At 39.4% G+C, this 19,616-nt stretch overlaps 2 protein-coding genes across 8 annotated transcripts in view; both read left to right on the top strand.

The window, feature by feature from the left end:
- Positions 1 to 14,754, top strand: part of UEVLD (UEV and lactate/malate dehyrogenase domains) — a 53,956-nt gene extending 39,202 nt beyond the window's left edge. For 4 of the 6 annotated variants that reach the window (XM_045484717.1, XM_045484716.1, XM_045484719.1 and 1 more), the window contains 4 exons: positions 615 to 788; positions 7,195 to 7,258; positions 9,729 to 9,852; positions 12,594 to 14,754. In XM_045484717.1, the coding sequence (XP_045340673.1) occupies positions 615 to 788; positions 7,195 to 7,258; positions 9,729 to 9,852; positions 12,594 to 12,761 (530 nt within the window). In that variant the 3' untranslated portion in view covers positions 12,762 to 14,754. Of the gene's footprint in view, positions 1 to 614; positions 789 to 7,194; positions 7,259 to 9,728; positions 9,853 to 10,416; positions 10,595 to 12,593 lie in introns of those variants that run through there. The other 2 variants (XM_045484720.1, XM_045484722.1) reach the window with 2 other exon arrangements.
- A 3,458-nt stretch (positions 14,755 to 18,212) lies between these two features.
- TSG101 (tumor susceptibility 101) overlaps positions 18,213 to 19,616 on the top strand; it is a 38,324-nt gene continuing 36,920 nt past the window's right edge. The window contains exon 1 of one of the 2 annotated variants that reach the window (XM_045484724.1): positions 18,213 to 18,417. In XM_045484724.1, coding sequence (XP_045340680.1) covers positions 18,376 to 18,417 — 42 coding nt within the window. In that variant the 5' untranslated portion in view covers positions 18,213 to 18,375. The remainder of the gene's footprint in view (positions 18,418 to 19,616) is intronic. The other variant, XM_045484723.1, reaches the window with a different exon arrangement.

Raw genomic sequence — 19,616 nt, 5'->3', positions numbered from 1 at the left:
CTCTTTCTCTCTCAAAAATAAATAAACATTAAAAAAAAATTTTTTTTTTAAGAAAGGAAAAAAAGATATAAAAGAGAACTTGATCGATGAAAAACAAACATTCTTTTCTGGCTTTCTATACCCAATTTTCATCTTTCTTACTTAACTAGGAAAATATTTATTTTCCACTCTTAATTTATATTAAACAACAAAGTTATGTAAAATCATGTTGAAACCTGGTTAGTGTTTTTAATATACATTAAAAATGCCTCAAAGTGCATTTAGGACCTAAGAAAAATATGTAGAAGCTCTACTATGCTTATTAAAATAATAAATATTTTGGGGCACCTGGGTGGCTCAGTAGCATAAGCGTCCGACTTTAGCTCAGGTCATGATCTCGCAGTTCATGAGTTCGAGCCCTGCGTCGGGCTCTGTGCTAACAGCTCAGAGCCTGGAGCCTGCTTCTGATTCTGTGTTTTCCTCTCTCTGCCCCTCCCCTGCTCATGTTCTGTCTCTCTCTCAAAGAATAAATAAACATTAAAAAAGTTTTTAATAATAAATATTTTGTTTATGAGAACTAGGCTAGAAGTGTATTTTTAAAATCTTTACATTTTCACCTTGTGTGCAATATTTAGTGGAAATCATGACTTATGTGACGTGGAAACTGAGTGCATTTCCTACAAATCGAGTGATTGGAATTGGATGTAATCTGGATTCACAGAGATTACAGTACATTATTACAAATGTTTTGAAGGCACAAATGTCAGGAAAACAAGTATGGGTTATTGGTGAGCAGGGAGAAGACAAAGGTAAGAAATATATTTTAATTCGTTATATTGACAACCTAAGTCACCAGAGGCCATGATATTCAGATATATCTGAAGATTCCAGAATAGTTGCACTTACTTGGCTTTTGTTTTATAGGCCCTGTATTGTGAGTAGACTCTTCAAGTATGTCATTCTCATTTATTTACTTTTCTGTAAGTTTAAGATTAGTTTCATATTTTTTAGTTGAGTTTCAGAGTCCAGGATTAATTTGAAAGTTTCATTTTCTAGAGAGCCACGTTTAAAAAAACCCTAAAGCACTCTTTAGAACTCTTTCCTTTATTCTCCCCACACTTCGTTGTTGCTTATGTTTCCTAAGTTCAGACTTTCTTCCTAGGTACCACCCTCCCTGTCTGTTTCTCACCTTTTTAATCAGGGTTTTCACCCTTTCTTTATCTTTATGGCCTTTTTCACCAGCTACTTGTTCTCTTCCTACCAAAAAAAGCATTCCATTCCTCAGACCGGAAAGCCCCTTTCCTATCCCAAAAGAATACTTTCCCTATTCAACTTGAGAATCTCTTCCTTTTACTCCTTTACTGTTTCCCTTAAGCTATAAAGTGAGGTTGGTCAGGTGACAGAAGTGCTCTTTATCCTCATTTTGTTCATTTTTATTTATTTAAACAACTATATAAGTGCCACTACTGTATAGAATGTTAGTATGAAATAAAAGAGGCATAGAGCATGATCTCTTTCTTCATCATACTTAAAAATTATTTTAGAACGGTAAGAAAAATATTTACATGATATTTTAGCTAACAGTGAAAGCATAGGAAAGTATTTCATTAAGTGCCAGAATGAGTATTATAGACTTAAAGTGCTTAGCTTATGAGTGAGCATTTAACCTGAATTGAAATGACTGGAGAAAATTCTGTACAGGCCGTTATTGAACTGGACTTTGAAAGAATGAATAGGATTTGAATAGAGAGCAAAGAGTGGGAAAGATATTCCAGGAATGGGAGATCAGAAGCAGACAAAGGCACATAGTATGTTAAGTATGGCATGTGCGTGGGATAAAAAAAAAAAATCTAAACTAGATGTCGCAGAGAATTTCAACCAGATAAGCCTGGGTGAAATCACATTTTGGAGATCCTTGAATACCTGATTGAAGAGTTGGAAAGTGATTCTCAGGCAGAGGGAACGCATTAGAGGTATTTGAGCATGAGAGTGATATGTTGAAAAGGTAATTTGGGGGCAGTTAATCATTGCTTCATCATTTAAATGACATTACTATTGTTACTATTGCTTTATTTAGCATGTAGGTCCTATGGGGTAGAGCACAATGTGAAAAAGAACTTCTCTGCCTATGAGGAGGTGATCTTTTAACTGGAGATCTGGAAAAAGACCATGCACACTAAAAGTTAAATGAGAGTCAGTCCACAGTGCCACAAAGCAAATCACCTTCTCCAAACTATTTCCTTAGAATTTAAAGGTTCCTATGTGCTTTGATGTCATTAAAAGAAAATATTAACAGTGGTTAAAACTGGCTTAAAGGTAACTTTTAAAAATTTGTATTTGTCAGTGTTTTCTAATTTTGTCACTATGGATGTATAGTACTTGTATAATTTTTGAGAAAATTTTAATAAAATACAAAAGTATTTAAATCTGTGTAAATTGGTACTGGCTACCTAGAAAATTCAATACTAGAAAGAGTCAGGTTGTAGAATAAACCTTTACAAAACCCAACACTGTGATTGAGTAGAATGACTTTTGAAGTTCAAAATGCTCCCTGACACTAAACGCTAATCAATAGGATCCTGGAAAAGGATAGCAAGCAAAAACTTGGGGCAGATGACTTAGAGTAATGAATCTCCAGGGCTGCAAACAAACCTGAGACCCCATATTTTACTCAGTAGTACCATTTGAGTTCTGGGCCATGCTTATCTCTTGCTTCTCTGATTCTTGCAGATCTCCCAATTTAGTTTGCTATTTCCCCTCTTCTCTACCCTGTAAATATGATGCCAAGTTAATAATGATATTAGCCAAAATTGTACTATATGCTTTCATGTGTTAATTCAGTCTTGCTAAATCATACTCCTCTTTTCAAAAACTTTCACTGGCTTCCTCTGACCAAACTATTAAATTCCTTTGCTTGGCATTCAAGATGTCCCCAAATCTAGCCCTAATCTTCTTTCCCAATTATAATTAAGGATGTAGTAATATTATTTGAGAGCTGGAAGGGACCTAACGGATCACTGATTACATTTTGTTTTAGGGACCCAGCAATAGTACAGGGATAGTAAGAGTGACTTGCCCAAGAGCCTATAGTTTTAGGGTCAAAGAAGGACTAAAACCCAGGTGTTGTGCCTCCCAGCCCCACCCCACAGCTTTGCTTCAGCCCCAGGGAACTTTGCCCTTCTTCCCCTCTCTCCACATACTCAAATCTCATCTTTTGAGGTCTAGGTCAAGCCCTCCTTACTCACACTGTGAAGCCTTTCCTTAGACCTTGTTTTACATTGTGAAGCCTTTCCTGATCACATCACTCCACAGTGATTTCTTCACCCCTTTGTGCTAAATCTGTTGCTAGCTATATGGTAATTAACCATATAACCAATAAACGTGATGTTTATTCTTTTGTTAAACTGCTGTTTATTCTGATCCAATTTGAGTATTTTGTGTGCATATGTTCTTATTGAAAGTGTAAATTATTAAGCTGTTCTTTTAGTTGAAAAAGTCATACAGTCACATTACAAAAAATTAAATAGTACAAAAAGATCTATGCAGTAAAAAATAAGTCTCCAATTGATGCCAGATACTCAGGCTCTCTCCCTAGATTCAGTCACAGTTACCAGTCTCTTATGTAGCCTTCCAGAAATGTTCTGTGCATAGATAAGCACATGTCTGAAATAGACATACATCATCCTGCACCTTGCCCTTTTATTTATTGACATGACGTGGGAATGGTTGCATAATGACATATATAGATCTCACTCATTCTTTTAAACTACTGGATATGTCAAAATTTATTTAGCCAGTTTCCCTAATAAGTTACAATTTTTTAATGAGTAAAAATATTTCACAATATGGTTATATTAATATTTCAAATTGTAAAGAGAAAATAAAGGATAGTGCAACTTGATAAATAAGCCGAAGGCACAGTGCTGTCTGCTGTTGGAGCTATACAGATGTGTAAGAACCTGACTATATCTTTAGGAAGCTTAGATCTAACACAGAAAATGACTATAATGAAAGGCAGCATTAACTTGCTATGAGAGAGATCCAAGGGAAGTAAGGTAAAAATACAAGGAAGGGATATGGTAATTCTGTGTTGAACCTCAAATGGGAACAAGAGGTAGAGGGATGTAGGTACACATGCATTAGGATCACTAAAATATAATATTTTGTACTATTTGGCATATATAAAAAAATATATATATGTGTGTTAAAGCATAATAGTAGAATATTCATGAATCTGTGCTCAATTAAGAACATTACCAATATGACTGAAGCTACCAATGTTCTCCCCAACTCATCTCCCTGTGTCCCGTCTAGACACCACCATCAAATCACTTTTTATCCTGTCTTGTATTTTGTTTCAGAGATAGATATATCCATAATAGGTATACTTACCTTGGCATTGAAGCCAGAAATGGATAGAGGCTCCCTCTGCTGGTTTCATGTGTAGACATCAACTGGTTATATTTTTGCATAAGTGACATCACCACAATAATAGGAATTATAATTTATTGAAAGCCTACTATGTGTATTAAATATGTTGCGTATCTCATTAAAATTTACAAACACTCTGTAAAGGAGATGGGGGTTTTCCAAATTTATGGATGAGCAAGCTTAAGACAATGAAGTTAAGTTATTTGCCCAAGATTACATATCTAGTAAGATTTGCACCCTGGTCTGACTTCAGAGCTGTGCTTTTTCTTTGCTGTGACTTAATTAGATAATTTATCTAAAGCATTTAGTACAGTATCTGGCATAGTGTAAACACTCAGTAAATGGTAGTTTCTGTTACAGCAATCGACAAGACAGTGATGAATAGAAAATTGGCAAAAGGACACGTAAAACTACTCTTTGAAGTAAAGCAGCATTAGGATTTGGAAACAGTTGTAAGATGGCAGGTGTGCAAATAAAATGAATTCTCTTTAAGTATTTCAGAGGTAAATGGCAGCTATAGCCTGGGGGAAGAATCCCATGACATACAAAACTCTTTAGGATCAGTTTCTTGCTTCCCTTGCCAGTTTCATCTTCCGCCATTCTGCCAGGCCTTCTATGCTAGTCAGGTGGTCAGCCTACAGTTTCCTAAATGATTCGTACACTCTCATGCCTCCTTGCTTTTGCACCTGATTCTTCCTTCCATTCTAACCTGAACTTGGCTAACTCGTACTTACCCTTTCAGACTGGGCTTGAGTGCCACCTCTCCCAGGAAGCCTTCCCTAATTCTCCAGGTTAAGTAAGTTCATGCCTCTGTTATAACCATTATCACATTATGTTATAACTGCATATTTACCTGTCTGTTTATTCCAGCAGACTATAAAAGCTCCTTGACCTTGGCATGGCCTCAATAAAAGTGTTTTGAAAGGAATGAATGATGTTGATACTATCTTGTGACCAAAGATCATTCATATTATGCCCCGCCCCCCCCCCAAATTAGATAGTCAGCAGAAATATGCTTTGGAGCTGCTATTTTCAGCTATGATATTAACATCATATGTAAACTGTAAATAACTCCTTCAAATGATGATTAATCTGAGGGTTGGACCTCAGAACAGACTGTTAGGTCATCTGCTTTGGTCATCTGTCTTACACAAGGGAAAGAGTCATCCCGTGGTCACTGTTCATTAAAATTTGGGGGCCAGAGGATTGCCGTTCTTAAGGAATGGAGCCAGAAAGATCAGGATTGATTAGTTACAATATTTGAAAGGGCTCCCTAAAATAGGCTGAACATTTATTTAGGAAGTTTGAAGGACTGGGCAGTAAATGAGCAAAAAAAAAGTCCATCTGAACTTAATTGAAAATTCTAATAACTGTGTCATAAGCAAAGTTGAACATAGTGAAGCTCTCCCCTTCTCTCCATTCTTTCCTTACGGCTCTTATAAGTCAGGGCCTAGAGAGGAAAGAATGTGATACTCACTCTCTCTCTCTCTCTCCCTCTCTCATAATTAAATTTCAGATTTTTTGTGTCCTTTCTGAGTCTTCTCTTATTCCTCCCTTGCCCCTTTTTTTCATCTCATGCTGAATGTTGAAGTACAGCATTTACAGATATTTCCCCAATTTTCTACCTATTGTGAATATACCAATAATGCACAACAATTTTTTAGAAAAAAATTCATATAACCATTCTGTCCAAGTAACACATTTTTTTAAAATCCCTTAATCTGTCCACATATATTTGTATTTTTCATATAACAAATTTTCGTTTTGCTTTTTTTTTAACATAAAAACTTTTAAACTTTTCTGTAGTTTTCGATATATTTTTTTTTAATTTTTTTTCGTAGTTTTCGATTTAACTGTTGCAAGTATGCTTTCTTCTTTGTTAATATAATAATGGATTGTGCATGAAGTCGGTTCTGCATCATCTCCTGTGTATTCTTTACTGTGGTAAAAATGTGTGAGAGGAAACAAAAGAACACATGGTCCCTACCCCCTGCAAGCTTATAATGAGCTTGAAGAAGAGTCGTCTGGATACATAGGGTGTCCTTTGTTGCTGACCTGTCGCTAAATGGCCTAATTTTGAATGCAGTTTAGAAGACTTGTATCTTAAACAAAGTCTTATATATTCAAATGTATTTTTGTTTTGCCTGCCCAAGTACGGATTTGTATCAAATAATTGTCTTCACACACATGAGAAATAATGACCATTAGAAGGGGTTTCAAAATGCTTCTGGCAATTTCTATTTAATATTAAAATGTGGTGTAAATAGTGCGTGTGCACAGTTTTGAATTTTTGAATTGTTTTTTTGTAAATGCTATAGTGAGATGAAATGGTAGCTGAAAAGGTCCTCTTAGCAAGTAGGACCCTGCTTCTCTAACAGCTGTGGAAGCCTAGCCAAAATAGGTGACTGAATTATTCCTCACCTGGTGAATGAAATGAATCTCCGTGTTATTTCCAAGTGGAGCAAATGCCAAGTGCTTTCAGTGCAGCCTGCTGAGAAAAGAAAACTTTCTGCTTGGACAGTACACTGCCCTTGTAGAACCAGGGTTGATGAGAGAGCACAGGTGAGGAGGCCGCAGATAGGCTCAGGGGATCACGTCTTTTGGAGGATTGCAGGCCCCAAGCGCTTGGCACAGTAAGCCCAGTGGAAAACTAACTATTGCTAGAAAGGGGGAAAGCGTTTCAAGTTGAATACAGATACCCTTGACTGCAAATGATCATTTATGACATCTTAGTCCTAAGGGAGTTGTTGGCGAAGTATAATTAATTTTTCCTTTAATTTTTAGTGCCCACATGGGGTGGCCAAGAAGAAGTGATGAGTCATAACTCTCAAGTGCAGTTGTCCACCAGGTAACACTGAGCATCAATCTGCATTTACCCAACCGAAAATCACATACTTCGTAGCTCCCATGATAACAACTGTGTACACAGCATTGCTTTACCAGTCTTCCTCAAACAAAACTAGCTAGTGTGGACAACTCTAAAGTACAAAGGAGCAGTGCTTTCCCTTCTTTGATTTCTTATCTGAAAGTAGATCCAAGAGTGCTTTGCAAACTTTATTTCAGATATTCAGTGGACACATACAGGGTGGAAGAGGTTTCCTATTTGTAGTCAGTGATTTCCTACTTTGATATGTCAACATCTGAGGCTATTAAGAATTTTCTTAATATCGGGATGCCTGGGTGGCTCAGTTGGTTAAGCATCTGACTTCGGCTCCTGATCTCGTGAGTCGTGGGTTTTAGCCCCGTGTCAGCTGGGAGCCCAGACAGAGCCTGCTTTGGATTCTGTGTCTCCCTCTCTCTCCTCTCTCTCCCTCTCTCTCTCTCTCTCTCACTCTCTCTCTCTCTCTTTCTCTCTCTGTTTCTCTCACTCTCAAAAATAAACATTAAAAAAAGAATTTTCTTAATGTAGAATTTGTCCATACCACTTAAAATTAACATGTATTAATTGGGAACTAGTCTAATATGAGTGGATAAGCCATATTATAGGTTCAGGCAAAAACAAAAGTGTAATGCATAGATCCTTGTATTTTTGCCTTAGATCAGACACCTTCCAAGGTCCGTGCCTTACAGGTTGTACTCCACACACCACGTATTGTATTTTTTAAGTAGGCTCCACACCCAGCATGGAGCCCAATGTGGGGCTCAAACTCACGACCCTGAGATCAAGACCTGAGCTGAGATCGCATCAGATGCTTAACCAACTGAGCCACCAGGTGCCCCATGCACCATGTATTTTTATGCCATCTGTTTTCCCGTCATCACATAATCACATACATTTCTGCAGTTTGAATGGTGTAGACTTTTAGCTTTAAACAGGTTTTTTTTTTTTTTTTTTTTTTAATTTTTTTTTTCAACGTTTCTTTATCTTTGGGACAGAGAGAGACAGAGCATGAACGGGGGAGGGGCAGAGAGAGAGGGAGACACAGAATCGGAAACAGGCTCCAGGCTCTGAGCCATCAGCCCAGAGCCCGACACGGGGCTCGAACTCACGGACCGTGAGATCGTGACCTGGCTGAAGTCGGACGCTTAACCGACTGCGCCACCCAGGCGCCCCTAAACAGGTTTTTTTAATGTCTATATTTGAGAGAGAGTGAGCGGGTGCATGGGAGAGGCAGAGAGAGAGAGAGGGAGACAGAGGCTCTGAAGTGGGCTCCTGAGAGCCCGATGTAGGGCTCAAACCCATGAACCATGAAACCGGGACCTGAGCTGAAGTTGGATGCTCAACTTACTGAGCCAGCCAGCCGCCCCAAGACTTTCAGGTTTCTAAACCTTCAGCTTAAGGTTTTTAGACTGTCACAACTGGAAAGAATATTCTCCTACTGAGAAGAGTAGTGTACTGTACAATCCATTCTAATCTGATTCTCTACATAATCCTGCATATGTAAGGAAGAAATTGTAAAAGGAAGAAATTCAAACATGTTTATTTAAGTTAAATCATTTTTTATTTTTTACATAGAGAATGTTTGCTATTATAAAACTTCAAATACTGCAGATATCTATAAAGTAGAAAGCGAAAAGCTGGGAGTATCCCATTCTTCAGAGACAACTGTTGTTAACAGTTTAGTGTCCAGGTGTCCAAACATTTTTCCAGTGCTTATGCAAACTATCATTATTATTTTTATTACTTGCATAAGGATAAGTTTATGCTATTCATATTATCCTGCAACTTGCTTCATTTCCTTAATAATAAATCTTGGAAATGTTTCCATATTGGTCATATAAATCTACTTTATTCCTCTTCAGGGCTATACAGTACTACATTTGGATAGTGATTTATTTAACGAGTGCTCTTTTGATGAGTTGTTTCCAGAATTTTTTTCTGTCTCATCCAAGACAAACATGCATATATTTGCATACTTGAGCATATTGCAGTGGAATAAAATCCCTGAAGGGGAATTTCTAGATCAGTTGTTACTAAATCTTCCTCCTAAAAGACTGTATCACTCAACTGCAGTTAAGAGAATACCTGTTTCTCTGAAGCTTCTCCAAAAGTAGGTATCAATCTTCTTAAATTTGCCAATTTTGATAGGCAATAGTGGTGTATTGTTCTAACTCATATGTAGTTGAATATTGGTAGAGGTGAGCTTCTTTCTATGTTATTAGGCCATTTGTATTTTCTCTCTGTGAACTACCTTCCTGACATTTTAAGAAAACTTTAGTCATTAGATTATCTGTAGGCTTTCCTAACAATTGCTGTAGAAGTCTTATTTCTGAATAAAAATACATCTAATTAAGACCTTAAACAATGTAAAACTGTGCATATTTGTGCATTTTCTGAGATTTACTTATTTTTTTATTTTTATTTTTTGGCAACCTAGAGCCATGGAGGTGTTACGGGTGAAAGGTCAAAGATCCTGGTCTGTTGGACTATCAGTGGCTGACCTGGTTGACAGTATTGTAAATGATAAAAAGAAAGTACATTCTGTATCAATTTTAGCAAAGGTAATTGCTGTTTTTATACTCTACATATGTTAAACTTTTATATTATTAATATGAATTCAGAAAAAGTGCTGCTCAGACTGTATCCCAGGTGTCTTCAATGTCATTAGTTTTTAGGGTACCACACTGGAAGAGACAGTTTGGTCTCAACTCTATCTGCTTGGTTACGGGAAATCTGGATTTCTACCAGGTTGCCCCTCACCCCCATGTAATTTTGGAGAAGCCTCAAGAAACGTTTATGTATTCCATAAAGCTCTTCTGGTTCTTCTGGTAAAGTCATTTATCACCTCAGCCAGCCATGTCACCCCAGACTGATGTGCTAACTAGTTTTAGCTGGTTGGCAGTCTGCTTCTCCAGTTCACTTCGTCCTTTACCACTTTATCCCAAGAATAAAGTCCCTAAAGCACAGCTAAGACAAGGCACAAATGCTTAACCAATTTTCTTGAAAACTTCAGAATATCAGGATGAAAATAAAACATGGAAAGGAAAACTTAAAACAGGTTACTGTATTTGACTGGGCCCCTCCCCAGGGAATCCACTCTGACCATCTTTTTTCTTGGCCCACAGCCTGCTACCCATATGGCAGGGGCCTAGCTTATCTCCACACAAAGTGGCTGTTTCTGACCAGCTTCCTCCTATTTCACACAAATTTTCTGAAACAACGAGTTTAGAAATTAAATAATGAAAGCTTCTGAAGGAAATTGAACAAGATACAAAGAAATGGAAAACATTCCATGCTCATGGATTGGAAGAATAAATATTGTTAAAATGTCAATACTACCCAAAGCAATCTACACATTCAATGCAATCCCAATCAAAGTTGCACCAGCATTCTTTTCGAAGCTAGAACAAGTCATCCTAAAATTTGTATGGAACCACAAAGACCCCGAATAACCAAAGTAATATTGAAGAAGAAGACCAAAGCGGGAGGCATCACAATCTCACACTTTAGCCTCTACTACAAAGCTGTAATCATCAAGACAGTATGGTATTGGCACAAAAGCAGACACATAGACCAATGGAACAGAATAGAGAATCCGGAATTGGACCCACAAATGTATGGCCAACTAATCTTTGACAGAGCAGGAAAGAATATCCAATGGAAAAAAGACAGTCTCTAACAAATGGTGCTGGGAGAACTGGACAGCAACATGCAAAAGAATGAAACTAGACCACTTTCTTACACCATTCACAAAAATAAACTCAAAATGGATGAAGGACCTGAATGTGAGACAGGAAACCATCAAAACCCTAGAGGAGAAAGGAGGAAAAAACCTCTCTGACCTCAGCCGCAGCAATTTCTTACTTGACACACCTCCACAGGCAAGGGAATTAAAAGCAAAAATGAACTATTGGGACCTCATGAAGATAAAAAGCTTCTACACTGCAAAGGAAACAATCAACAAAACTAAAAGGCAACCGACGGAATGGGAAAAGATAATTGCAAATGACATATCGGATAAAGGGCTAGTATCCAAAATCTATAAAGAACTCATCAAACTCCACACCCCAAAAACAAATAATCCAGTGAAGAAATGGGCAGAAGACATGAATAGCCACTTTTCCAAAGAAGACATCCAGAAGGCCAACAGGCACATGAAAAGATGCTCAACGTCACTCCTCATCAGGGCAATACAAGTCAAAACCACACTGAGATACCACCTCACGCCGGTCAGAGTGGCTAAAGTCAACAAATCAGGGGACTATAGATGCTGGAGAGGATGTGGAAAAACAGGAACCCCGTTGCACTGTTGGTGGGAATGCAAACTGGTGCAGCTGCTCTGGAAAACAGTATGGAGGTTCCTCAAAAAATTAAAAAATAGCACTACCCTTTGAGCCAGCAATAGCACTGCTAGGAATTTACCCAAGGGATACAGGAGGGCTGATGCATAGGGGCACTTGTACCCCAATGTTTATAGCAGCACTTTCAACAATAACCAAATTATGCAAAGAGCCTAAATGTCCATCAACTGATGAATGGATAAAGAAGATGTGGTTTATATATACAATGGAATACTACTTGGCAATGAGAAAGAATGCAATGTAGCCATTTGTCGCAACGTGGATGGAACTGGAGAGTGTTATGCTAAGTGAAATAAGGCACAGAAAGACAGATACCCTATGTTTTCATTCATATGTGGATCCTGAGAAACTTAACAGAAGACCATGGGGGAAGGGGATGGGGAAAAAAAAAGTTAGGGAAGGAGGCAAACCATAAGAGATTTTTTAAAATGTTTTTATTTATTTAATGTTTTTATTTATTTAATGAGAGAGATTGACAAGTGTGAGCAGGGGAGGGACAGAGAGGGGAAGACACAGAATCTGAAGCAGGCTCCAGGCTCTGAGCTGTCAGCACAGAGCCCGACGTGGGGCTTGAACCCACGAACCGTGAGATCATGACCTGAGCCGAAGTCGGATGCTCAACCGACTCAGCCACCCAGATGCCCTAACCATAAGAGACTCTTAAATACTGAGAACAAACTGAGGGTTGATGGGGAGTGGGGGAGAGGGGAAAGTGGGTAATGGGCATTGAGTAAGGCACCTGTTGGGATGAGCACTGGGTGTTGTATGGAAACCAATTTGACAATAAATTACATTAAAAAAAAAATTAAATAACGAAAAAAGTTTTTAGAAGTTCAACTTGTACTGGAACTAGAAAAGCAAAGGAGCTATCCATATTTAAGATATTAATTTTTTGCAGTGATTTAGCTCTATCATAATGCCTGGGTTTTTTTTCATTTCAGGGATATTATGATATAAACAATGAAGTGTTTTTAAGTTTGCCTTGCATCCTTGGATCCAGTGGAGTATCTGAAGTCATCCAAAGCACAGTGAAGGAAGATACAGCAACTGAGAAACTCCAGAGCAGTGCATCATCAATCCATGGTCTCCAACAACAGTTAAAACTTTGATCCTAAAGTACAGAGTTACCTGAAAGGAAAGGTCATTTAATTTTGCCAACACATACAGGGTTGAGAACTTCTGTATCTTATTAGTTACCCTTACAAACTGCTTGGTTAAGGTAGACGGTTTCCAGTTAGCTCTGTAATTTGAATCCTTAGGGAGTTAGATAAGGAGGGGGAAGAAATCTAATTTTCTTTGTCGTTCTTGAGATATCTAAACTGTTCTTTAAATCTATAGAAGATGTAGACATTCATCTACAATCTACAATATGCATCATTTAAATTTATGGATCCTCATCTAAAAGCACATTCAGCACTTTGGGAATATTTTGAAAGTAATATACTTTTAAAAGAAAATTACTCTTTATTACAGTAAACATGATAAGCTGAAGGTCCAGTATTGGTTTACAGAATCTGTGCTGGGTGTGCTTTCAAGAGATCCACAGCTTAAGGTATTGTTTCTTCTTTAAAATAAAATCGGTAGTAATAGGAAAGCATTTTGCTTTCCCTCTTTAAATTAATTAGCTACCCCTGGGTGTCTCAGTTGGTTAAGCCTCCAACTTTTGATTTCAGCTCAGGTCATGATCTCCCTGTTCATGAGATCAAGCCCCACATCAGGCTCTGTGTTGATGGTGCAGAGCCTGCTTGGGATTCTCTCTCCCTCTCTCTCCCTGCCTCTCTCTCTCAAAGTAAATTTTAAAACCTTAAAAAATTAACTAGCTACTGAAAAGTAAAAAAGGAATTTTATGTGCACTTTAAAATATTAAAAGGGAAGGTAACATTTTTAATATTTGAAGAAAAAGTGTAATTTCCAGTGGGACTGTCCTTTTTGAAATTTTCTATAACCTCTTCTTGGGATATATAATCTCTAACATCTCAAAAACCAACTATACTGCTAGTAGCATAGAGAAATGTGTATTTAAAAAAAATTTTTTTAAGTTTATGTACTTTTGAGAGAGAAAGACCGAGCATGAGCAGGGGAGGGGCAGAGAGAGACAGACTCAGAATCCAAAGCAGGCTCCAGGCTCCAAGCTGTCAGCACAGAACCCTACGCGGGGCTCAAACTCACAAACTGTGAGATCATGACCTGAGCCGAAGTTGGACGCTTAACCGACTGAGCCACCCAGGCGCCCTGAGAAATATGTATTTTTAGTGGAAATAGATTATGAATAAATGCCAAGCAATTTAAGTTTAAAATATGAGGCTTTCCTGAAAACCATTAGTCGTAAGGGGAAGAGGACGGATGGACTGGCTATTCTGAGCAAATCCTTTAACCCCTCCTGAAGAAATGATTCACAGCACATATGCCTTGGTGATGGGTCAGTAACTGTATCTTCATATATGAAAGGTAGCATATTATTACAGACGTAACACACAACTAATTAGTAATAACTAATACTCAACACATTTCAGGTAGTGTGATGAGCATTTTATTATTTTATTGAATCCTGAAAATAATCCACTGAGGTTGGTTTTATCATTTTATAGAGGAGAAAACTGAGGTTTAGTGCCCAAGGTGTCACAGCCAAGAGGCACTTAAACACATAGCCTCTATTTTTTCTAAGCACTAGAAGGAAAAGCCTGACAGCCAAAATAGTTACCACAAGACCATAAAGCTGGGGTTCTATACACTATAGAAGGATTACTTCTATTCTCATGTAGAGGCTGACTTAATTTTTATTCCAACAGAGTTTTTTGAAAGATTGATTCCCTGACTTCCCATACTTGCCCTCAGCAAATAGCAGAGAGGAGTATACAGTGAAATAGGTGTTCATTTAATCATTTATATAGTATTGCCTGGAAGCCTACAATACACCAGGCACCATACTGGGCACTGCAAATATAGTGGTGAGCAAACCTGGACTAGGTACAAGCCCTCATGGTCCATACAATCTAGTATGGGAGACATTGTAATCAAATCTCACAAATAAATGTACAATTGCAAGCGTAATAAGTACTGTGAAGAAATTCCCAGTGCTTTGAAAGCATATAATCGGCAAATCCAAAGCTGGTCGAGAGATAGGAGCCCAGTAGGGCAGACACATCCTAGTTAAAAAGAATCAAACTAATTCTGATTTAGTATAGTAATGAATGCTTATAACGATAAGCTTAAATCATAAAGATAAAGTGAAATTATACCCAGTGTCCCATGTTTAAGAATGTAGAAGAGTATTTAATATGTTTGGAAAGATTCCCACCAGAATTAACTGGGATATAAACCCTTGGATGTTTGAAGAGATAAGCATTAGTTCTGTGTAAGTTCACTACATGGGTAGATTATTTTGGTGTCGCTCTTAACAGTGTATTCTCACTATCCTTTTGCACAAAATAGGGAAGTAAGACTAAAAGAACCATTTCTTGTATTTTTTAAACTAGCCTTTTCTAATATCTGTGATCTAATTAGAAATTAGATAATTTCGGGGCGCCTGGGTGGCGCAGTCGGTTAAGCGTCCGACTTCAGCCAGGTCACGATCTCGCGGTCTGTGGGTTCGAGCCCCGCGTCGGGCTCTGGGCTGATGGCTCAGAGCCTGGAGCCTGTTTCCGATTCTGTGTCTCCCTCTCTCTCTGCCCCTCCCCCGTTCATGCTCTGTCTCTCTCTGTCCCAAAAAATAAATAAACGTTGAAAAAAAAAATTAAAAAAAAAAAAAAAAAAAAAAGAAATTAGATAATTTCTACTATCTAATTTCTAATACCCTCTTGAACAACAACCTAACTGCAGGATACTGTGTAATAGATCAATTACCAGGAGTTCACCATGTTAATTGCAAATTAAGGTCAGTGCAATGCAACAAACAATTACTGAGCATCTACTGTTATTCCAAATACTGTGTTAGAATTTGAGTACTCAAAGTTGAGTAATAGTCCTTGCCGGACAGAAGCCCACCTTATAGAAATAATTCTGTCAGTTATTTCCTTAAGTGTTGACTATTAGCAGTTGTGTTGTAGGTTTCATATGTAAGTCAAGAAACGGTACCACCACATTACCTCGCTATGATTTGGTGATAATTGCCAGTCACGGTTGTGATATTAACGTTCACTTCTTAATTTTTCCAAAGTCATGCAGTGTCTTCTTACGATTTTTTAGTGGGGCTTGGATTAAAATGCTTCTTTGATTTTATAGTGCAGAGATTAATATTTTCCAGTTTACATTGTAGTTTTCCTCAAATATCAAGAACAATGAATAAAATAAACTTTGACTTTAAAATCACCCAAAGATGCCTAATTTATTGAGTGGAAGGAAATTTATGCAGATTGAGGAGAAAGTTTCTTTTATACACTTCATGCAGTACCCAGGATATTTAAGTGGCTTAAGTGCAAAATTAAGAGACTAGGTTTTGTTAATTGTTTTCCAACTTTTAAAAATTACTTTTAGCAAGAAAACTTTTTTTTTTAACGTTTATTCATTATTGAGAGACAGATCATGAGCATGGGAGGGGCAGAGAGATGGGAAGACACAGAATCCGAAGCAGGCTTCAGGCTCTGAGCTGTCAGCACAGAGCCCGATGTGGGGCCGGAACCCACAAACTGCAAGATCATGACCTGAGCAGAAGTCGGACGCTTAACCGACTGAGCCACCCAGGCACCCCTAGCAAGAAAACTTTTTAAACAATGTTATTACCTGCACCCTCCCAATTGATAAAGTGCAGTTACTTTGAGGGTACTCCTGAGTAAGCTATGGCTTTAAGACCACTTTGGAAACTACTTTGCTTTTAAGTGACATAAACGGTGCAGTGGAAGGATAGACTGCCCTATAATTTGGTTTGACTGGTGCTGTATGCTTAACTAACACATGGTGTCCATATCCAAAACAATAATACCTATTGGGATAGCCTGTGCATGTGTGTGTTGGCAATAATTTAAAATGATACGTCCACATGGTTTCAATTATGCCCTCTGTGTTTGTGACCTCACTTAGATGCCAATTTAAAAGAGAATTAAGAGTGCCTGGGTGGCTCAATCGGTAAGCGTCCGGCTTAGCTCAGGTCAGGATCTCAAGGTTGGTGAGTTCCAGCCCCGCATTGGGCTCTGTGCTGACAGCTTGAAGCCTGGAGCCTACCTCAGATTCTGTGTGTGTGTCTCTCTCTCTGCCCCTCCCCGGCTCACACTCTGTCTCTCTCTCTCTCTCTCTCTCAAAAATAAACCGTAAAAAAAAAAAAAAAAAAAAAAATATTAGAAGGGAATTAGTACCACAGCCTGTTCCTCACTGGCACTAAGCTAAAATCGTCCAAATTATCATACTTCATGTCATCAAACCCAAGCTTTAAAATAGCTTGAGAGGACAACAGCGTTACTGGTGGGGTGTTGAGTGAGGGGATGGGCTAAATGGGCGATGGGCATTAAGGAGGGTACTTGTTGGGATGAGCACTGGGTGTTATGTGTAAATGATGAATCACTAAACTCTATTCCTGAAATCATTATTACACTATATGTTAACTAATCTGGATTTAAATAAAAATAAATAATACCTTGAATGACACTGTGTGCTTATAAAACTGGTGTTGAGTGCAATAATGACTAATGTAAATGACTATGAAGAACGTTTATGGGTAGTAGAAATTCAGTTAAGATCAAGCACCTACTCTTGCTCTGTTCAAGGATGAGGATCTTAAGATGAGCCTGCCCTCCAAGACTTGGACTCTGACAGTGGCAGGCTAGTATGCAAATGTAGTGCAAGGCAGAATGCGGCCTGTATTAGATTTATGCCTAGGCACAGAGTTCTGACTTGGCGGAATGGTTTCCCAGAGAAGAAATCACCGTCTGGGGGGCGCCTGGGTGCCTTAGTCGGTTGAGCCTCCGACTTGGCTCAGGTCATGATCTCCCGGTTTGTGAGTTCGCGCCCAGTGTTGGGCTCCATGCTGACAGCTCGGAGCCTGGAGCCTGCTTCGGATTCTGTGTGTCTCTCTCTCTGCCTCTGTCCCTCCCCCACTCACACTCTGTCTCTCTCTCCTTGAAAAATAAATATTAAAAAAAAAAAAAGAAAAGAAAAGAAAAGAAATCACCGTCTGGATTCCTGGGAAACCAGGGCTCTGCACTTTGCCCTTGTGAATGTAGTATGAAAGATTTTTAAGCTAACAAAACAAAAACCTGGTAATCAAAGAGACCCTGGGCATCATGTAATGCTAGCCTCTCATCTCAGAGTTGGGGGAAAACTTCGGCCCCGATTACAAGTGCACTTGCCTTCTAGTCTCACAAGGGCAAGTTAGGCGCACAACAGTTTTAGGATTCCCAAAGCACGTGATTGATGGTCATTAACGGTCACTAGCAAAACCTTCCTATTTCCCCTCCCTGCACCTGCTCCCTTAGTCTAAGGCAACCGTGAAACACCTGATCTTATCCTGTCCCAGGGTTTCGACCCTCGCAACAGGTTTGTCCGGATCACTGGGACCCGACCCAGCCTACGGAGCGGAGCCCATCAAGATAGAGTCGGAACCCACCCCACGCCCGGCCACCCGGAAGTGACGTCAGGGAAGCGGAAGAGCTGGCCTGGTGGCCGACTTCCTGTTGTTAGAGGCGGGGGGGTGGGGGGCTGGCTACTAGGTGTGTGATTGTGTGGGGCGGCCTGGGGCGGCCCCGGAGCGGCTGACCCTCTGCCTTCGGGGACGGGAGTCGCCAGGCGGCCGCCATGGCGGTGTCAGAGAGCCAGCTCAAAAAAATGGTGTCCAAGGTGAGTCCTCAGCGCGCCGGCCACCCGGCGCGCGCCCACCACTCCCCTCGGCGCCCGGCGGGGCCTGGCCGGACTCAGCCCAGAGTGCTTCCCCGGCCGGAGGCCCAGTGCCGTCCTCTGTCGCCTTTGCGGCCCCGAGATGCCTGTCGCCTTGTGCCGGAATCCCCGATACGTGGCCAGGGGAGGTTGGGGGCGGCGACGGTCAACAAAGGCGCGGAACCGAGGCCGCCTGCCACCTGCCGCCCGCCCTCCTCTCTGCGGGTAGAGTTTGGAACAGTCTGTGGGGCAGTATAGTTTTCTTCCTAGTTTTTATAAACACAGAGAGGGGGTTGGACTTCATTCTCGGTCTGAGGCACTCCACTTCTGTCCCGGTGTAGGGATCCGTCAGTCTTCGCCCTTACGTCCCGGCCCCCAGAGATTGTGTCCTTTTCAGTTTTGTCTTTTTCACACAGCTCAGCACCCGACCCGCGGAGGTCAGGAACTGTTGATTGAATCGGTTCAATTATAAGTAAAAACGTCCAGAGAAGCCTAAATACCAGTACCTCACTACCTCGATGGAATAAATAGAATTCCATGACCTCCTCAGAGACTTTGATTTGCTGAGAATAACCGCCTTTAATAAATTGTAGGCTTCTTACAACGCGAACTTCTTTGCTTTGAACTTAATTTCTAATTTCACAGTTCAAGACCGGTGTATTTTTTTTTTTTTAATTCTTAAAAAGTAGATAGACATTTTGTATTTTAAAGCCATGAATTATTTTGAAAATTACTTTAAGTGTGGCACCTGATAACAGTGAACTGACTTAAGGTGGGGGTTTTTCTTTCAATTTACTAATTAGGAATAAGGTGTGTGTGAGGGGGTTGAGAGTTGACTCTTCTCCAGTTCAACGGGTTAGCTTTGGAGACTTGTCAAAGCAAGAATGGTAGGAATCGAAATAGTTTAAGCAGTTTTCATTATTAACAAAACTCACTATTATGTATAAATTTATTTCTTTGAAAAATGTACTATTCCTCCCCAGTAAAACAGTCCCCATAGCCATTGGTTGAAGAGCAAATAACCTGTAAAGAGAAAGTTTTGGTTTTCAAAATAAAATTTCTCTTGGTTGTCTAATATCTTCTAGGCTTCTTGATTTTCTTTTGATAGTTCTCCTTAATTGCAGAGGACATTTGGGGGAACCCTAGTAGATTATGGCCCAGGT

The sequence above is a fragment of the Leopardus geoffroyi genome, chromosome D1 (assembly GCF_018350155.1).
Source record: "Leopardus geoffroyi isolate Oge1 chromosome D1, O.geoffroyi_Oge1_pat1.0, whole genome shotgun sequence".
Classification (NCBI taxonomy): domain Eukaryota; kingdom Metazoa; phylum Chordata; class Mammalia; order Carnivora; family Felidae; genus Leopardus; species Leopardus geoffroyi.
Note: the sequence above shows the minus strand (reverse complement) of the source record. Positions and strands in the feature narration are given on the sequence as shown.